The 20,926-nt window shown below is 40.8% G+C and overlaps 3 protein-coding genes across 3 annotated transcripts; 2 read left to right on the forward strand and 1 right to left on the reverse strand.

Annotated features, from left to right (window-relative positions):
- Positions 1-592: 592 nt before the first annotated feature.
- gfod2 (glucose-fructose oxidoreductase domain containing 2) lies at positions 593-7,463 on the reverse strand. The gene is made up of 3 exons (XM_070904011.1): positions 7,409-7,463; positions 5,552-5,932; positions 593-4,097 (listed from the first exon to the last, which is right to left on the reverse strand). The coding sequence occupies exons 2-3, from the start codon at positions 5,802-5,804 to the stop codon at positions 3,196-3,198; spliced, it is 1,155 nt and encodes a 384-aa protein (XP_070760112.1). The 5' UTR covers positions 5,805-5,932; positions 7,409-7,463; the 3' UTR covers positions 593-3,195.
- Positions 7,464-9,432: 1,969 nt separating this feature from the next.
- On the forward strand, positions 9,433-11,550 carry thap11 (THAP domain containing 11). Its single transcript, XM_070904070.1, has one exon. The coding sequence runs from the start codon at positions 9,433-9,435 to the stop codon at positions 10,264-10,266; it is 834 nt and encodes a 277-aa protein (XP_070760171.1). The 3' UTR covers positions 10,267-11,550.
- A 4,225-nt stretch (positions 11,551-15,775) lies between these two features.
- Positions 15,776-18,939, forward strand: nrn1lb (neuritin 1-like b). Its single transcript, XM_070904127.1, has 3 exons — positions 15,776-15,830; positions 17,455-17,602; positions 18,636-18,939. Exons 1-3 carry the CDS (start codon positions 15,776-15,778, stop codon positions 18,937-18,939), a joined length of 507 nt encoding a protein of 168 aa, XP_070760228.1.
- Positions 18,940-20,926: the final 1,987 nt, after the last annotated feature.

Consider the following 20,926-nt stretch of genomic DNA (forward strand, 5'->3'; position numbering starts at 1 on the left):
TATGGCCATTTCGGAGGATGTAGTTTGTATTGCGTTACATAATAATAGGTTTTTCTATTATTTTGTCCACTGCATTTATATAAATGAGGGTAGGCCTAGCTTGTGGTGCAGTGTAGAAGGTTCATAACAGTTACTAACAACAGCAATAGTTTCCAGCAAACTTGCACTTTGAGAACAGGCACAGCTAAATTCTATGCATAAAATGTTGTTTCCAGTAAACAGATTCTGTACTTCCCACATGAATGCAGCATATTGCTTCCATGGGGAAATGGTGACTCTACGGAGATGAGGGAGGAGACATGATGTAAGATATTGCATCCTGCAGTAAAAGCTATTTGAAAGTGACTCTTCACTCTTGACTACCTCAGTCTTGAACACTGACACAACTGGCTTGATTTATAAAATATTGGATTATGTTAAAAATGTAAAAATGGTGTGAAACATATTAGTGCAATGTTCAGCCCAGTAAAGAACTGTATATCTAAAGATACTGACCATCTGTTTTCTATGGTTTGAATACACAAAGACTTCACTGCTGAATAATGGTAGATTTCTTTTTTTACAGTATTAATCAATATAAGTCCAAAGATGCTAAATGAATACAACTGTATTTATTAAAGGAAATGTCTGTCAGGCAGATGAACAGTACAGTTTCCCAACTTAAATGCAACACATTGTGCTCAAAAAGCCATATTATCAATTAAAACAACACTACATCTAAACAAGATAAATATTACAGCTTTAAACAGAAATTCACAGGCTGAAAACACAAACACTGAACAGAACGAACGATGGGAAACTTTCTCCACACCAAGACATAAATAAATACAAAAAGTCTTCCTTATACAGACAAATGTTAAATTCATTTTTGCAGTGAGCTGGCTGGTTCAAGCATCACACTGCGTATTAAATATGTGGCATATTATCAGTTATCAGTGCAAAAAAACAAAACAAAAACATCTGTTAACAAGAAGGTGAAAACTAGGTTGGAATGTATTTTAATAGTGGTGGGTTATGGAACATCCTGTTTTTTAAAAGACACTTAATGTAAACTTGATGTATTGTTTTTATAAAGCACTGTTGGGATAGCGTGAGGTAAGCGTGTAACATGTATGTATCCTTATCTGCAGATCCTGCATAGGTCTAAGAAGGGAACAGACCAAATCAAATCAAATCAAACCAGTACACTTCTTCTGTCTTCAGCACCTCCTGTCTCAGCATTAGGAGCGATCAGGCCCAATATTATTTAGGATATTCAGCAGTACTGAGATGCAGTGAGTGACTACTACAACCGTAAACTGTTTAACACTTCCTTCTCTTGGTCTGAGCATGTTCGAGAGGCACACATTTATATTCTCACGCACGTCAAATCCAGTGGTTCTACTCAATGAAAAAAATCAGTAAGGTTTCAGGATGAATGGTGTAAGCGGGTGGATGGTGGCCCCACTCTCTGGATTTAAACATCTGTAATCACTCTAAATGCATAGATTGCATGAAACAAAATCTTGTAAAAAACACATAAAATCACTTCAATGGTTAACACATGTAAACAAACCCTTTACACACATTTTAAACTCATTTAGTTGTCAAATACCCTCAGGCTTTGTTTATAAAACGCCGATAGTTTAACAATAAAAGTTCACTAATCTGTAATTTCTAGGACAAGCCTGTTTCTGCTAATGTAAAATGTAATGCTATACTCCACCTAAAATCTATCCTTTGAGCGTCAGTTGCTCACCCTGTGTAAGCTCGACAGGTGGCTGTTAAAAGCTGGTAGTTTCCCTCTTCGCAGTCAGTAGTGAAAGTGATACTCAAAAGAAAGATTTAAGATAAAGTATCACTTTAAGAATTGGGCATTTTGAGGGGCAACGCTACAAATTAGACTTTTCATTATTGTGTTTCCTACATAGCTTATTTTACTCAATCCCTGGTATCTTATGTATGCCATGGCATGTCATAACATAAAAACCTACAAGCCCCTGTTGCAATCTTTTCTACTTTTTAAATGTATGCTTATTATTACACATTCCAAAAATAAAAAAAGCAAAACAAAACTCTGCACAGCTCCATTACTCTTATTCTGAATTTTACAGATGTCACAGTCATATCTGAGGTAAACACTTCCTTTCAGAATAAGGTGCTATTGGTGTTGGGAATAAATGAACACCAAAATAAATGAACATCTAAATGTACAATAGATTAAAATGTTTTCTCCGTTAGACTGTACACTTACAGTTGTTTTTTAATCTGAGCCAAATTACTAAATTCAAGACTTGGACAAATTGTGCAGGACCCAACTGTAAAGCAAGTGATAATTAACTAACTGATAAAGTACAAAACCTTGTGGTTTTTAACAATTGGTAATGACCTGGGAACTGGGTTTTTAGAACAAAGTATATGTTTGTGCACTAACTTTACAACTTTGTTTTGATAGTGCTGCTCTAGTAAACAACTAATTGGTGTATCCTAACCTCCAAACACTTGCAAACACTTAAAATGATCTGAGGAGTTAAAAACTGCTAAAAGAGGAAATATTCAAAAACGTTCTGGCATACCCCAGGAAGAGCTGTGCTCTTGTCCAATCACAAGGATGAGGTATAAGCTTATTTGATCTGACTCTGATTATCAGTAAAATATAACAACCTGCATTTTTCGTAAAATATATAAATGTATCCAGAGAATCTCCTTAAAGTAAGGATATGGTATGAATGGTCAGAAATGTTGCTTTTTGACACTCAAGTCATTTTGCTTTTGGCCAATATTTGGCATAGGTGTGGTGCCTTACCGACAAGTGACGTATATCAACCTTATTTAGCTGGAAATCTGCAGTCATGACTTCAAGCTTTAGCGAGAATAAGGGCTGTGTCTACTTTTTGGCATGGTACAGGTAGTAAAAGTGTAGATTTTGACACCCTTAAACTAAATACACTGCTACTACAATATTTAATTGTTGAGAATCAGAGTAATGGAGCTGTGGTTAACATGTTTAGTGAACAAACAAATCACAACTGTGAGGGTCCAAACATCCACAACACAGTTATGTTTTCTCAACCAAAATATTCTGCTCAAAATGTGAAAATGCAAAAAGTAGTCATGGGTAATGTAAACTGCCTCAGCAGCTGAAATAAAGGAAAAACATTCAGAGCCCAGTTTTGTCAGACACATGTAGTAGTTGCACTGGGTGTATAAATATATCTAGTTCTTATTTCTCTGCAGAGCCTCACACAGGTTGTGATTCGGATCTGGCTCCTGACTCATGATCTCAACGCGCTCCCATTCTCCACTACAGCTGGACCGTTTCACTGCCTCGACCACCGTCTGCACATACAGGCCATCCTCAAATGTTGGTGCCATGGCAACCGGTCCTCGCGCCCATGACCTGCGCTCCTCGTGAGCCTGAAAAGACTGTCTCAGTGCCTTTACCATGGAGCTCAGCCCCTGCAGGTGTGGCAGGGGCATCTCTTTCACCTCTGGTCCCGCCCACCCACTGTCGCCTAGCAACAGCTCCTCACCTTTAGTCCCATTGCGTTGACCATAAAGTTCTGTCCCCCTAGCAACCAGTCTCCCAGTGGATCCAACTACCATAACTTCGTGCACAAATGACCCTGGCATGTTGAAGTTTAGGGTCACAGTGCAACACACACCACCAGAGCTCGACCCCGTTCCACCCATCAACATCTGGAAGAAACAAAAATCATCACTGGTGACGCGGCGGATGCCTCGGATCAAACCATTTTGTTGTACAAAGGTCCGCAGTAAGCCATGAACACGATGGGCTCGAGCACCGGTTAGGTAGCTTAAAAGGTCAATGATGGCAGAGCCGACAGTGTGCAGACCGCCTCCTCCCATCAGCTCCTCACATGTCCAGCCATACGACTGATCCAGCAGGCTGGGGCCGTAGACTCGGACATCACACACCTGCATTTCGCCAACATATCCCTCCACCAGCAGCTGGCGCATTGCAACAAAAGCTGGCAGGAAGCGCAGGGTATTACCCATAATGCTGAGCAGCTGTGGGTAGTATCTTGCTGCAGTCACCATCTTGAATGAATCCACCGCAGTTGCAGCTTTCTCACACACAACATTCTTACCTATACCTGCAGAGAGAGAGGGGAAAGTTAAGGTTATTATGATTCAGATGAAACTGAATTTAATGATCTCTGATATAAAGGCCATGATTTTGGGTTGTCAGCAACGAAAAAGATTGATTTCAACAATTGATTTCTCTCTTTGAATTACTCTTTCATGTTACAGGTGAGGGTGGTGAGCATTGTGTTCACTCATACTGAGTGAACAATCTCCCCTTTATTAGTAATAAAGTTTTACACACGATTTATGTTTTATATTCAGTTAAAACCTCCATTTAAAAAAATGAAAAATTTAATTAAATTTAATTAAATTTTAGAAACAGCTCTCAGTTTCACGCAATACAATTCAATGGCATCACAAACCAACATAAAGCTTGAAGTTGATTCACAGCTTCTCTAAAACAGTTTCAACACAAAAAGGTAGGATTTATTGCAGGGATGTTGTATTAAGACTGCATTTGTTTTAGCCAAGTGTGCCATTAAAATGGCAACTGAGTGTATAATAAATATGATTTTAATGTGGAGGGTGGAGCTCGGGCACGATGTGAAGTCGATTGCCTTAGATGGCATTACTGCCCAGTTCCCGGAGTTTGGTATGAATAAACAAAAAGTCAACATTCTCCTGCAACCACATGTGATAGCACAGAGGGTGTGCTTAGTTTTTATACATGGAGATCAGTGGCCTTCAGTACCCATTGGAAGTAATGCCGTGGATAAGTCCTTTGGTGGGGACACACTCAGGAAGTTGCAACTAAAACAGGAAGCTGAGGTCAACACTCAGGAATTCCATCAGATACAGTAAGTTAACTTTATAGATCTACTCTCCTCTGATACGACAATGTGTTGATTATGTTTGCTTCAATGTGTTACTAACAGAGTTGAGATGTAGGGAATTTCAAGTTTTTGTCTGTAAGTTTTGTTTTGTTTTTTCCCCCTCAAATTACAACGTTCCTTGTGGCCATTGCTATGATCACCATTAATCACATCTTAAGGGTAAACCCTGAGAAATACGTTACAGAAGAATGCAGCCATTTTCAGTATGCATCTTTTGGGGAGTCATTACAGTCAAAAATTTCAAATCTGTTCCAGAGTAGACCTGCCACGCCCAGCTGGGTCAATTTGTATAACTCAGATGCAAATACAGTGTGAATGGAAATTGGAATGTAAGACCTGAACCTGGTTCAGGAAGAAAACTGAGCTTGAGTGTCATCATTCACACAGACAAAAAGTTTCTGATGTTTTTTTTAAATTAATATCTACCAATATTCTTTTTAATAGCAATGCTGCGTGTTTTATGGATTGTGATGGAGTGGCTGCATGTACATAGGCTCAGCACAAATGTTAAGAGTAAAAGTGCACATTATACACTTTAAATATACCCAAGGTTTTTGGACAGGGCAGTCTAGCATAAGGAAAAAGGTCTGCATTTTAGTAAAAGTGCATTTGTGTTTGTGACCTCTTACCCAGCGCTTTGACAGCAATCTGCCTCGTCATTGAAGGTGGAATATAGATGCAAACAAGGTCGACATCTTGGTGCAGCAGGACGTCATCAGATCGACTGGTGTGAAATGGGATGCCAAGCTCCTTTGCCAAGCAGCACGCTTCCTCTTCACTTCGCCCCCAGAGTGCATGAACCTCAAAGCCCTCAGCTTTCAACAACGGGACCAGCACTCTGGCTGTGCTCCCCGTGCCAAATACCCCGACTCCTGGCAACATGGCAGTGCCACTCACTGCGACCTTACGTGTTAACCATGGCCAGCCTAACAGACATCCCAACAGCACAACACAACACTTTTCTGTCAAGGCCTTTATCGTGTCTGGAAATCAAGGAGAGCTTGCTGTACCTGTAAAAACAAAAGAACAGACTAATGAAGCCAGGTAACATTGACAAAATCAAATATCACACATTTTTAAATGTTGTTTTATGTCCTTTCCATACAACACTTAAGCTTAAGGTGAACATTAAAAGACATTGAAAAAGACATTTCTTCTATATCACAATGTTACAATAACAAAAACCACAGAAAATAATTTATGGCACACCATCCATTTATCTCCCAGCTCTAGTGACCAAAAAACAGGGCAAACATGTTTGACAGAGGTCTAGTCTAGTTTCTTTTTATCAGCAGCCTCTGACAGCTACTTACATTGTGTCCTGCTACATAGTTAACATGCCATTCCTCAGATGATCCACACCCACCAAAACTCAACGTCTGAAGCAAGTGCAATTTATGTCTGTGTGTTTGACCTTATCCAGGTAAAACACTTATTTAGTGGCAGTTACGTACACAAACTTGCACACAGAACAGCTGAATTTATCTAATAACATTGAATAACATTAATCTCTGACCAAGTGCTACTTACCTAAGTTAAATATGAAATTGTGTGAAGCTCAGCTCACCTGAGGCTCTCCCAACTCTCCACTGACTTTTGGTGATTTCCTAATCTAACTGTTATGGACCTGTATCTGTTGCGTGGATTTCAGTTATCTGTGTAATTGTTGTCAGACTACAGTTTTCTTGTGTGGTGGATGCACCTGCCCAGAATTTTATGTATTTTTGTGAAGGAAGGTGGGATGAGCTCTTTCTTGGCTAAGCACGTTAACGTCAGAGTTTCGGCTGACAGGAGCTGAAACTGTGCCTCACTTTGTCTCTCTGCAGCCGTGATTGTAACGTTACATCAGACTGATAAAGGCGTGTGTGCCTGTGCACCTGCATTACCTATGTAACCTTGGAAGAATAAGCTCTACCTCTCCACCTTTTTCTCTCTCTCGGTCTGTCTCTCTCCCTCTCACACTCACATACACGCACACGCACGCACGCACATAGGCAGACAACAGTGGAAAGTAACCTAGCCGTGCTGTGTTGCTGTCGGCTGGTCATGTAACAAAGCCATGCCACACGAAACTGTCAGTGTCGTGATCAACTGAAGTTGGACATTAGCCATATTCATTTTTTTTATTTCTATTATTTATTTTTTACAATAACACAAACTTGCGGAAAGTGGCCACTACTTCAACTAATGCAGGTGTATATGCCGGATAACTATGGTTCACACACACACACACACACACACACACACACACACACACACACACACACACACACACACACACACACAGAGCTAGCTAGACTAACGTTTGGTTAGGGATAACGTTAGCTAGCATGTTCAGCTAGCCGGCCAGACAGCCGCAAAGCGAACTCAAAAAAGCTGCGGACAAACGTAGGTACTTTACAGAGTTTTTAAATGACGTTAATGTATCTGTCGCCCCTCAAACTTGGTATAAAAAGCAAACCATAATAAAATGTAGCATTACCTACCTACTGAATTCACCAGGACCACATCGACAGCGGTTGTAGGTGCTCCGCCGGGCGCTGCCCAGTTGCTAATGGTAACTTCAGTAGCAACGACGGGACTGTGGGGAGGGCCAGAGATCCTAACAGAGGCTGGAGATGGGTCACCAGCGGAGAACTAAGTGAGGAATACAAAGACGCCTCCAGCTAGACTCAGCCTTGTGCCTGTAAACACCAAACACTCGCTAAGTTGTTCCTGAGAAAGATAAAATTTGGATAACTAAAAATGATTTAGATTAACGCATTTAACAAATATAGGTGTGCCGCTGAAGCAAGTGTTTTCCCATGATTCAGTATGCTAGGCTGTACACCGCACTGACCTCCTCTGAAAAATTAAACGTTTTTTTTTTATTTTTTAGTTTAGGGTATTTTTACAGGTTACATTTTTAAATATTATGAAGTACAGTTGCTAAGGTTACTGAAAAACAGGTCTATCATGGTTTCTGTAGAGCGAACTGTATAGTAACGTCTGGTTTATACTTACTGTATAATAGCCTACATGTAGCCCTAATATGGTTAATATGGAGCAATTAGGCTTGCATTAGGAGCCCTAAAGTAGCCTAAATCTTCCGACCGAAAACCTACAGTGCTCAGCTGCATATAGCATATTTTATGTTTTCCATGATAGTTCCTTGGAACCTGTTTAATTTTGTTAAAACAGATTGCTCACATTTTTACTTACGTTGTGTATTTTGGTTTGAAGCTCTATGGAAGTCTGTTTTCTGTAGCATAAAAAGATCTACCTGACTTTCCAAATTTTTGTTAAGGATGTGTCAGTGGCAAGATGACAGGGACACAGAGTGTCAAAATCCACAACCATATAAACCAGTACATTTCTGATGGGGAGATTTCCACCAGGTGGCTGATAAAGGTTACTACCACATGCAGATATACATGGCTGCGCAATGTGCTGTTTCAGATGGCAAGGTTGACAAAGCAGTGGAAACAAACAGATTCATAGAATAATAATTTATAATGATAGGCTTTCAATAATATTCTTGTTTAAAACTGGTTAGATGTACACATTATCCAAGATTAAAACTATACTGTTTGATATCTCAAGAAATACACCCTTCATGATAGCAAAAATTGTATGTATCACTCTTTTGACAATGAACCATTAAATATTTGGTTGCATTTGCACTTTTGTGGGTGGATATTGAACACTGAGGATGAGGATGTTTTTTACAGATGTATTAGGACATTCCCATTTTAAAGCCCCTACACACCCATGGTCCACTTTCACAGATGTTGCCTAATTTGACCTATTCCCTGGACTTATTAGTTCATAGAGTTTGGTTACATCAGGTAATTCCAGGATAGCTCTACCTAACTTTAACCTGACCAGAGCTTTAATCAGTTTTATTATGCATGTAAAATAATATCTGAATTAATAACACAATAAACAGATTATTGTAAAGCATTTCCTTGGAAACAGATGATTATTTAAAAAATGTATGACGTTATTTTTCGTCTACATGCTGACAGTGTTTTCTGTGTGCCTGTATTATTACTAAATACAAAGATTTGGTCATGGAAACCATACAGTATCCTACTTCGCTCAACTGTGCTCAGACTTGCGTTACCATATACTGACCAGCAGGGGCAGTAGTTTACTAACGGAGTTAGACAGGAAGCGCAAGGAATTATGGGACTTTTAGTTCTCAGTGGAGGACGGTTGGCTTGATAACACCGCGAAGAACAAAACTAGACATTTACCACCGAAAATAAAACATCGGCCTCGAATTCAGCACAAGTATAAGCTCCGTATGCTTTGACTCCGAATACATTCGGGTGGATTCAGTCGTATTACGAAGAAGAGCGTCTTACTTTTGGTGAAAAATAAACAGGAAGTTGTTAGCGTTGTGGGACGTGTAGTTCCGCTTGCAGGCCATTGGGCTTTATAACAACGCATAGAATAAAGAAACAACAATAAAATAAGCTAAACTTAATCCGAAGACCGTGCTTTTAGCCTCGGCGTTGAAGTAAACATGCCCGGGTTCACCTGCTGTGTCCCTGGCTGCTACAACAACTCGCACCGGGACCGGGACCTGCGCTTCTACACATTTCCTAAAGACACCACGCTGAGGGAGCTGTGGCTGAGGAACATCTCCCGGGCCGGGGTCAGTGGCTGCTTCAGCACCTTCCAGCCCACTACAGGACATCGAGTCTGCAGCGTGCATTTCGCCGGCGGGAGGAAGACCTACAGCATCCGAGTACCGTCCCTCTTCCCTCTGCGGGGGGTGAATGAGCGCAGGAGTCGGCGGGGCAGAGGCAGGAAAGTGTCCGCGGCGGTTCCTGCCCCCGCCGCTGCAGCGACCTCCGGGATTGTCATCACCAGCGTACTGGGCAGCACGGCAGAAGGAGCCGAGGGCAATGCTGGCGGCGAGGCGAGCGACGACAGCATCACCGTGGTTCAGATAGGCCAAAACGGGGAGTACCTGGGTACGGCGCGGCTGCCCGCACAGTCAGAAGGGACTTGTTACACCGCGCCGATCGGCAGCGCCGACGAGCTGACCGCCGACGACTCATCGGTCGAAACCGCGTCCACCGTGCACCAGCCGCCCGTGCAGTACGTCAGTGTGACCAGCAGCCCGCTGGACCACTCGTACTCGCTGACCACCGGCACCACGTCGACCGAGCTGCTGCGGAAACTGAACGAGCAGCGGGACATCATCGCACTGATGGAGGTGAAGATGAAGGAGATGAAGGCGACCATCCGCCAGCTCCGGGTGGCCGAGGCCAAGCTGCAGGAGGAGGTGCGGGAGCGGGACCGGCTGCTGTACGGGAACTCAGTGGCTTTTAGCGTCCGGAAGAAAATCTAAAGGGTGAACATCACCGGAGACAACCCGTTAGAGAGACTCAGACTAACGGAGATGACACCGAGGTGTGAAGACAGCAGATCCAGACCTATTTTGTATAAAACTACAAGCGATGACAATTTATTTTCAACAAGTAGAACTGATATTTCGTAGGCCTGATGTAAATAAGTTGGCTGGCTAGTTGATGTAGCTTACATTAATATCCTCATCGCTGATAAGATTACTTCAGTCCACTATTGGCCTGCAGCCCAACCGAGGTCAATAATACACATTTTATTCATTCAATCAGGAGACTCATAGTTTGCACAGACTTACAGATTAGGCTGGTTTACACATTTATAACCGACTGATGGGAAGAAAACTGCCTAGTTGCATAGAAAATCTCTTTAATTATCTTACAATGTTTTTATTTTATTGCCCTTGAATTCAAATTAGGAAGTTGTTGCAAGAAACATCTCTCAGTAGATTTGCAGAGGGATGCCAAGATGAAGTATCCATAGGATTTTTTGTAAACAAAACACTATTCTTAGCACACTTATGGTGTTAGTCAATGAAATAAAACTCTATCTGACTATCCGAGTTGCCTTTAAAGGTACCTTAAGTTGTTTTCTTTTTATTTTTGTTGCTGAAGACATTTGTGCAACAGAACATGGACTTTAAGAATTCCTTAAAACTTGAAGGGGCACTCGAAAGATGTAATCTTATTAAAGGATGTTTCATTCAAGTTACATTTGTTCAACTTTTTTTTTAAAGGAAATCTTAAGAGAAGTACAAAGAAAAACATCTTGTCAAGATACTTTATGCAACTTGAACATGTATGTCTGCCCCCAAGGTCCTTCTGTGAAACAGCACTGGCTTGTTTCAGTGCGATCCATGAATTCATTTCATGTGCCTGTTTTATGGTCAGATGTTTCTCGACACAGACGTTTAGTGGCTGCATCTCTGAGTGTTTTATTCACAGGATGTTCAATACATTTCTGATTTTTGAACTTGGTCTGACAGCCGTGCTCTGCTCTCATTTTGAAGTAAATTTCATTTTGAAATAGTGCTGATTCAAACTGAATAATTTCTCAACCCATGCAATGTGTCCTGGTTTTGTCCAGTGGTGCAGTAGCAAAGTTGAAATGGACTGTGGGTCAAAAGATCCTGGAGTACTTTTTATTGTTTTTACCTTCAAAGTGAGGGGTTGTAGCTCAACCCACCTGGGTCGCTGTCAGGGGGCTTGTTTGGATTTCTTTTTTTTTTTTTTTTTTAAGGAAAAAGATTAAATATGAGTTTGTCAAGTACTAGGAGTGTTTTTTTTCAGCTTTGTTGAGTTGTGGAAAAAGTAATAAAATTTTATCATTAAATCCTCATTAAATCATTTTGACTTATCTACCTGTTGGGTGACCTGGTGCTTAAAGCCTCACTTAACATTTGCTATGTGAGTGTTAAGAGAGCGTCCTGAACAAGATATTGCCTTATTAAGCTGAATGTCATGATGTGACGCGTGCAACCCATCATTTTAAGTGTTTCTTCCGAATCAATCTTGTAAATATTACTCGTGCTTGGAGTTTGACTTTGTGACTGATATTCCTGTTCAGGTTTCAGCGAGGATTGCAAGTTAGGCTGAGCTGTATTATTGATTTATGCAGTTATGACTATATCAGATTAATCAATGAATCGTTTAGGCCAAAAAATATCCAAACACAATGAAAAGTGGCCATTACAAGATACCAGAGGATGAAGTAGTGTCTTTAGATTGTTTATTTTGGTCAACAGTCGAGAGGCACAGTGACAGTTTTTAAAGCAGCAAGTGATTTGCTATTTTTACGTCACAAATAACATAAAACATTCTGTGTTGATCATCTTGACTAATCAGTTCAGCACTATGGTTTCAGTGAGTGCACCTACACAGTGAGAGTACAGTTTATGGTATAAATTATTGTTTATTTACTTGACATTTCACAGGTTGGTTGTAGATTTGATTTACAGTAGAAACAACAAGTGGTAAAATGTGTTTTTTGGCAGCACAGTCAGATGTTGCAGCAGGATTTCCCCCCTCTAGATGGCGGTGGGATAAAAGCTTGAAGAGCGATGGTTTAGCTCCTGTCTATATGGCCTAATTTGCTTTATTTGTTTGTCTGTTTGATGGCAGCTTGGATGGCCATTTGCTTAATTGTTACTCTTATTAAAGCACTGAAATGAATGTCTTAATGTGAATGTAAAGCTTAAATGCAGTTACTCATTGCATCCACTTAAAATGTGTAATTATGAACACCTACCGTGATAATGTGTTACATGAAACAGAGAAAGAGGGAGTGACGGATGGATGGATGGACAGAGAGCATTGGAGAGAGCGAGGATCCAGATCCTAATCTCATCTGGATTTATTTTTTTTTTACTCCCAACAGTGTTGCATAATGCCTTAATCCAGCGCTGTCGATCAAACTTACACAACTCGATCTTCCTTTGCTATGGCTGCTGCCCTTAACCACAGCCGCCTTTACATTCAGGCCGAGCAATAGCTTCTCATGTCCTTTCAGAGTAATTATGGAATGAATGAATGAATAATGAATGAATGAAGTAAAACAATGTAAGCAACAAGTGATCCTGAAAACCAACGTTTGACACCAGACTAGGTATACATATATAAAGTGTAAAGACATGTCATTAGGGCTTATTATTTATGGTATTTTGCAAACAGACACTTATGTGACACGCTTCACATGCCTTTTGCAACTGTCCACCTAAAGCTTTCAGTGGGTGTGAGTGTGCACGACTCTGCAGCAGTGATGCCTCGGACAGCAGAGAGTCTGCAGGATTTCTCTCTGTCCAAAGACTCCACCAGGTGATTTTTCTGATTGTGATGTTTATCTTTTTGTAGTTTTTTTGTGTTCGTAAGGATGATAACAGTTGTACAAATGTTATTTTCTCGCTATATGTATAACATTCATATTTTCTTATGTCTGTCTGCATTTTCACAATTTTATATGTATGACTCTTGATACAGAATACCATGAACTAAAGAGTTGTCATATCTATCCCGATTAATGTGTCACAAAATTAATGAAGCTTTCAGGTTGCTTTAGGGTTGAGTCTTACTTATTCTTTCATCAGATATTTACTGATTTAAATCTACATTTTGCCAGTTGCATTATGTATTTAGTTCTTGTGCAGCTGTTTGTGTTTAGGCAACATTTAAGAATTAAAAACATTGTCGTCTTTTGCTAAATGAATAAAAACACATTTCAAATGATACTCGTTAGTATCGTTGCGTTAGGGAGCATAGATAGAAAATATCCTAATTGTCTTGTCTTTTACAAGCAAACATTCAAAACAATTAATGATTACTTAAGTGTCACAACTTAATTAAGAGTAGGAGGGTAAGAGCAAGAAGTGGAAACCTGTAGAGGTGCCTTTGTGTGAGTTGGGGAGGATTAGATGTAAGATTTGACACTGAAACAGTGATATGAGTCATATTTAGTGAAAAACTGGCTTTTTGAGGAATATACCTGGAGAGCTGAGAAGTGGATTATGCTGCAAAATGTTTCCATAAATGTTTTGTTCTTTTTGTTGTTGAATTTGATCACAATTGGAATCCATTGTAACTGCTGTAAATCTAAGCTCAACAGCCTCTTCTCCACACACTGGGGCGAGTGTTTTCATTCTCTGTAGATGCGTGTTTGGTGCAGTATCACTTACAAGTGTATTGAGATGCATTTTAATATCCTTGATATGTATTTCTTTAAAACTGGATTTAGAATGAGACCCATCCTGTCTACAGTAGAAAAACAGCACCGCCCATAACAGCACTTTTCAGGGCAGAGAAGCTGCACTGCGCAAGTCCAAAGAAAGTTGAGAAGATTTATTAGACAATGGCGAAAAAGCCAAATATGTGGGAAAGGTGCAGAAATAATTTTAGGTCAAAGCAGGGTCAACTTTGAACTACTTGTACCATAAAACTGAGTAACCAGGTACGAAGGCTGCTGGTCAACGAGTTGTGGAATTTCTTTGGTTGTGCTGGGAGGAGAACGATAAGTACAGCACCTCACACATCTGTTTGAGTCTGGACACTCGGACACACACCTAACAACAGGGACACCAAGATAACACATTTCCTGTTGCGCAGCATAATGGTGATGATGGATTACCTGCTTCAGAGTGTCAGAGACTTTACATTACACCCATTTGTGGTGGATGAACATCTCTAACATCCAAACCATGGGTATTAATTTGCTGATATAACAGCCTCCATGCGTCTTTCCTCAACATTTTGGATCCTGGCTGTGTGAGATTTGCTCCCATTCAGCTACAAGAGCATCAGTGAGGTCCAACACTGATGTTTGGTGATAAATTGGAAGCACACTTTTATCTAAAATATCACTTCACACTGCAGCATTAAGATTTATCTTATCATTGGATTGGCTAATACAGATGTGAAGACTCACAGCTGGAATTGCTGTCAAGGTAGCTCCCATGATGTATTGATTCGGAGCGGCGGCTTCAGACATAGACAGATTATTCTGCAGTTAATGGTTGTTTTAAGCTGGAGATTAACAATGGGTTACCATTTCTCCTGTGTCAGTATACAGATGTGAACCAGGACTTATACTAATGCACGGCGTGTGAGCCATCTGGGGGGCGTAGCAGGGGATTTAGAGGCTGAGAGGAAGAGGAGGGGGATGTAAGACAAGTGAGGAAAGTTGTGAATAAGGTAGATGGTTTACAATCTAAAAACAGGGTCTGCGTTTGCAATTTGTCGCTGTCCTGTCTTTAGTGAAGGCTGTTCACAGCACTCTTCAATAACCACCTCGTGACCCACATAGCTGTTGATGATTCTCACATGGGTCGCTGCTATTCTCAGAGGGCGCTGTGCATCTATGTTGGACTCCCAGGTGAACTGGACTCTCTTATCCTCTCTGGGACGTCATCCATCTGTTCACATGAAAAAAAAAGTTAAAATCCTCCTGACACTTCTGATCATGTTCCCTGATCTGATCTGATCCTTGTTCAATAGTAAAACCATGTTTTTGCAGTAGGTAAATGTATAACAACAAGGCAGAGATGGTGCCTGAGTGTGTTGATGACCATCACATTAGATATAATTTATGTGTATTTCAAATAAATGTTCTAGATACTAAAGACCGGAAATGAGAACACTCTAATCCAGTGTGCAGTGTTGTGATGCCGTCATTGGTCTGCAGCTTCCAAGCCCTCTATAGCTCTCGCCTTGTGCTCCTCCCTACTGCACATGCACACACACACACACACACACACACACACACACACACACACAGCATCCTCTTACTCTCTGTGATGCTTCAGTCCCATTCACCGTTAATCCAGCCGGGTTGTGCCTCTACGCATTGCTGTACTTTTGCAATCTGATGAATTCCCAACGGACGTCGGGACAAATCACATTTTAAAGCAGCAACTTTACACTCACTTGGATTACAGTCAGTGGGAGCTTCACATCAGAGTCTCTGGTTCAGAGGTGGGACTCAGCTCCACGGGGCTCATGGAACGAACGATGAAGTCCCAACCAGGCACGGCGACAATGCTGCTGCCCATCGCTCTCTGCCTCAGTAAGGATGCTGTTTTAATTATTGTCTGAGTGTGAAAAAAGATCAGGTTTGTCAGTGTTTGCTCTTGCCTGTCTCATTTCGTGCACTCTTACAGGTTCCTAGTTTTTAAGTTTCTGCACTTATGTCTTTTCTCCAAACTGGACTCGGGTAGAAACTCTCAGAGAAATTTCAGCAGGTTTATTAGAAAAACCTGAAAGTAGTTATGATGGCTGAAAAAGGATATTCCATTGAGCTTGTTCTGAAATTGAAGAGGGGACGGTTTTACAAATGCACTTACCTTAATGAAATGCTCACTGTCCCCTCATGTTCTGATTGTCTCTCGCTCTTCCCCTGTGTATGTGTGTGTGTGTGTGTGTGTGTGTGTGTGTGAATTCTACTATTTATGTTTTTTTTGGGTATTTCCAGTATGATCACTCAACAACACCTTTCATAAATGAAAAACTTAGAAAAAAATTATTTTGAGATTTATAAAAATGACAATTACTGTACTTACATGGAAAGTAGAGTAGTCATGAAAAGGAGATATACAAAATATTTTGCAGACAGTAAAAGTGTGCTAAAAATCAGGAATAAAACAACAACAACAACAACAACAACGACAGTTTTTAACAATGTGTATTCATACATGACTAAACTCCTCAGGGAGGACAACCAGGACAGCAACAGCTAGACTCTGAGGCATAGACAGGAGCCACATCTTTAAAAATAATCTTTAAAAATCACTTCTAAAAGTTAAATGTAGCAGCAGTAGATAAAATAAATTACTCACTGATATGTGAAGTCAAATATGAGGATGGGAAATGTTCAACTAGGTGCTATTAGAGGTTGGCCGGCCTCTGGTTTGTAAAATATGTGGACACCCCCGTCCCCTTCAGGTCTGGGCCTGTGTTTCATGTTTTAGACTCTTTAGTTACAATAAAGGCAAATATTAACACTAGAGCCTACAGTGATGCATTTGAAAACAGTGTCCTTCCAACCATGTGGCAACAGTTTGTGGAAGGCAAAGAGAGTGCAAGAGCAAGCACAAACAATGTTTACAGGTGCTGAATCAAAAGACAAACCAAAGGTAGAAGTGTACACTGTACTGATAGCTTCCAATAAATGTCTGACTTCTGCCAATAGTTTGGGGAAGGCCTGAGATTCATAAAGAAATGGCTTTTTGAGTTTAGGGTGGAAGAACTTGACCTCAGCCTCATCCAACACCTTTAGATCTGCCAAGTGACAACGCAAACACACCTCTACAGCCGCATGCACTTATCGGGTTAATATACAAATTATTCCAGTCAAACCTTGTATCACCAACTTGTCAGTGAAAACTCAAACCAATCTCAGAGCGATGTGTTATGTATGAGCTGATCAATGCACTCAGACAGCTCACATGGTTTTTGTAGTCCTATGCTGAATTTGGCTTTGAGGATGTATAATCCCTCCAGATGAATAGGATACAACATATTTCTGTATTTGTTTGATCCATCTAAGCACCGGATAGATCATGTCTTTATAAGCATAGCGTTTCACTCCACAAGATGAAGTCCCCGACCAAAACAATGTCAACGTCCCCATGTACACATTCATTTATTTACATTTCACATACACTTTTCTCCTGTCTTTTCCTCTCCGTTAGGTTTGGTCCCCGTGTGTTTCGGAGCTGCGCTTCCAACTTCATGTGATTCCATCTACAAGAGTTTCGCTCAGTGTTTGCTCACACTTGGAGACAGTTTGGTGGAAACACAAAAAGACCAGAGCACACAGGACATCGATGCAATCTGCAGGTGTGTGTCTGCCCATCTCTGTGGTAACCATCCAGTAACACCTTTGTCTGTCTTGATACAACTTGTCTAAAATTGTTAAAGTTATAATCCTTAAAGCTGTTCAAATGAATAGTCGTATTAGTTGGTCCATTGCTTTGGTCCAGACTGAGATATATTTGTTGGATGGATCGACATGACATATTTATGACCAAATACCTGCAAAACCATGACATTCCCATCAGCCTCAGCTGTACTTTCTGTGCTAGTGAATGTTAGCATGCCAACACACTAAACTAAGACGATCATTGTAAACATTATACCTGCTAAACATCAGCATCTTAGCATTGTCATTGTGAGCCTGACAACATGCTGACGTTAGCATTTAGCTCAGAGCACCAAGTACAGCCTCACATGCTAGTATGGCTGTGGACTCTTCGTCTTGTAATATTCATAGTGGTGATGTGTGCGTGTAGTGATGCAGTTCCCCTCAGATGCCTTTTAACTCATTGTTTTGGGTTTATGGCCCACATCTTTATTGTTTTGGTTCAGACTCTCATCAGCGTCATTTCCAGATACAGCAGGCAGCTATCTTCAACATCTTCTCTTCTTTATTGTCTATATGACCAATGCTCTTCTTCTGTTGAATTTCTGCCAGAGTAGCTGCAGCGTGTTAACTGCCCCCGAATTAAACTCTGGGACCTGTATCGTTAAAACTTATTCGCTGTTGTCACCAGTAACCACAGGTGTCAAATAAATGAGGGCTAAGAGTAATTTAACACCAGCCCTCTCTCAAGTCTGTTTGCATCTGTATCCACACCAACAGTGATGTCATGGGGTCCTGCAGTAACGTGAAGGGTTAAACCACTGGAGGTCAGCAAAGACAAGACTTTTAGGAGAGTTAATTCCTCTTCAACACCTGCTCAGATGTTAACCATATGTAATCTCACCACTGTTTTAATGTACTTTCAATTTATCTTGCTGATAAACGGTGTATAGCAGTCATTACATTTCTACACTTAACACTGACATCTCCTCGTGTCCTGGTTCCTTGAAGGTCCTGGAATGCGTTCCATGTTTGTGCCAACTCAGCTCTGGCCGGCTGTCCCGGAGAAGCAGCAGCTGTCTGGGAGTCTCTAAGACAAGAGTCCAGGAAGACGCAGTTTTCTGGAAACCTCTACGACATGTGTGCCAGCCGCACCACCCTCCCACCCAGCACGGTGCCTGCACCCCAGAGCCCTCCCACCTCCGACCAGACCAACCAGGAAACTCTGAAAGGACAAACGTACAAGCACAGCCCCACCCTCACCACACTGTTGTTCTCTGTGTGCAGCACCCTATTACTTCTGCTCAGGAGTTAGTGCACCCATCTAAGTCTTTTAATCAGAGTAATGCCAGCTGGCCGACAGAGTCCTGCCCCCCCTGCGATCCAAACACACGAGGGTAAACACTCTTCACAAGTCAGGCTCGTCATGGTTACATATTGATCCTAAAATAAGGATTTCAATAACTGGATCAATATGAAACATTTGGTTCAGCGTTTCTTACATGGACAAGGTGATGCATCCATTTAGGCATTAAATAGATATCGATATGTTCAGATTAACACATGCCTTTCTCTCAGAAAGACATTGACAAAGAAGTTGCTTTCATTCTGACATCAATATTTAAATCAAGCATACTGTAGCTAAGATAAGTGTTGATTTCACATCATGTGATATTGCTTGGTCGTCCTTTAATAGACTGGAGTGACAGTTAATGTAGGGAGAGGAGGAGAGGACTTAGATGAAAGAAAGATCTCAGTTATAAGCTAATTGTAAACACATATTTTGTATCACTACTGCAGTACATAAGTAATACCACGTGACAAAAGAGATTTTAAGGGATGTTTCGGTGCCAGGTGTTCAGATCTGCTTGTGATCCAATCAGGTGTGATCCAGATCTGCCGTCAGAAAATTAGATTTCAGCGTGGAAGCATTCAAGCATGCAGTGTGTGCATGATGTGGCTACACTTTTATCACTTGTTTAAAGCTGTGTCATTTCATGTGACCCCTTTCGGTGGTTTTCCAGTCCTTTTTTTAAGCAGTTATGTGTTGCTTTTTCTATTCTTACAGTGACGTTTCACTTCAAGCAATTTAATAACTTTATGCATCCCCTGTGAGGCAGTTAAAAAGGACACATAGCAGAGCTCACACATCTCAATAAAACACAAAATCATTACAGCATCACTACAAAGTACTAAAAAGTATAAAGTGAAAAGTACATGCAAAGCGCATAAGCCAGTGATGGGAAGAGGGAGTGGGACGTTTCTCAAGTGTTTCCCAAGTTTCATCCTTATAACAGTTGCTATAATGTTATTTAATGTTGTATAACTTTTCTCTGTTATGCAACCACACACTGCGTTTTATTCACTGGTTTTCACATTACTGATGTATTTACTTTTTGGTTGTTTGCATTATTCCATTTTTTTCACAGCAGTATAGAGTGGTACATGCCTCTTTGTTTCACTCTGATTTTTAACCCAAATTAAAGTTATTCTGCCGTACACAAGACTGACTTATTTTCCTTGAATTGCAACTGTTACTTTTCTTGAAGTCATGGGTTTTTGTGTCAGTTGTGCGTGTGTGTGTGTAATCTTAATACTCTTAAGCTGTTTCATAACAGTAGAATCATGAGTAGATTAATCTCATCTGTCTTTATTCATCCACAGTGTAGCAGGTTGCACCTCGAAAACAGTCTTCGTGCTCGCAGATGGAGGGTAAACACTGTAATGAAGTGAACGATGATTGGTTGTGCGGCGTGTTGCCATGTCAGCGCTGTCATGAAGTATAACTTGAATATGATGTGAGCAGGTGTGACAACTACAGGTCAGAGGTGATAACTTCATTACTGCTGCATGCTGAATTTAAGAAGTTAATGCAGCGGTCACTGAAACCCTCAGGTTGCTTTATATTCTGCTTCTACTTAAAGATTCACGTGTTACACTGATTAAATGTCAGGTCACCACCATGCAGCCCCTGTGACCCAAAGTTCACAGGTTTAATGGCTGATTTGAATAATGCTGTTTCACACACTTTGACAGCTTTAGGCTTCTGCAGTACCACCAGACCTGCTGGTGACATTTTTGATCTGAAGTCAGAATGCAAGTCAAAAAGTCTCCGTCTTTGTCTACTTTTTGCTAACAGACACGTTTAAAAGCCAGATTATAACCCTGATTTGGCCATGACGACTGATTTTCCAATACTGCGGACAGTCTGCACAAAACATGGCAGGTCACCACGGAGAGAGAGGGGATTCAAATCTGTTGCTGTGTGACTGAACTTCAGTCAGAGCTTTTATGATTATATT

The sequence above is a fragment of the Enoplosus armatus genome, chromosome 1 (genome assembly GCF_043641665.1).
Source record: "Enoplosus armatus isolate fEnoArm2 chromosome 1, fEnoArm2.hap1, whole genome shotgun sequence".
NCBI lineage: Eukaryota > Metazoa > Chordata > Actinopteri > Centrarchiformes > Enoplosidae > Enoplosus > Enoplosus armatus.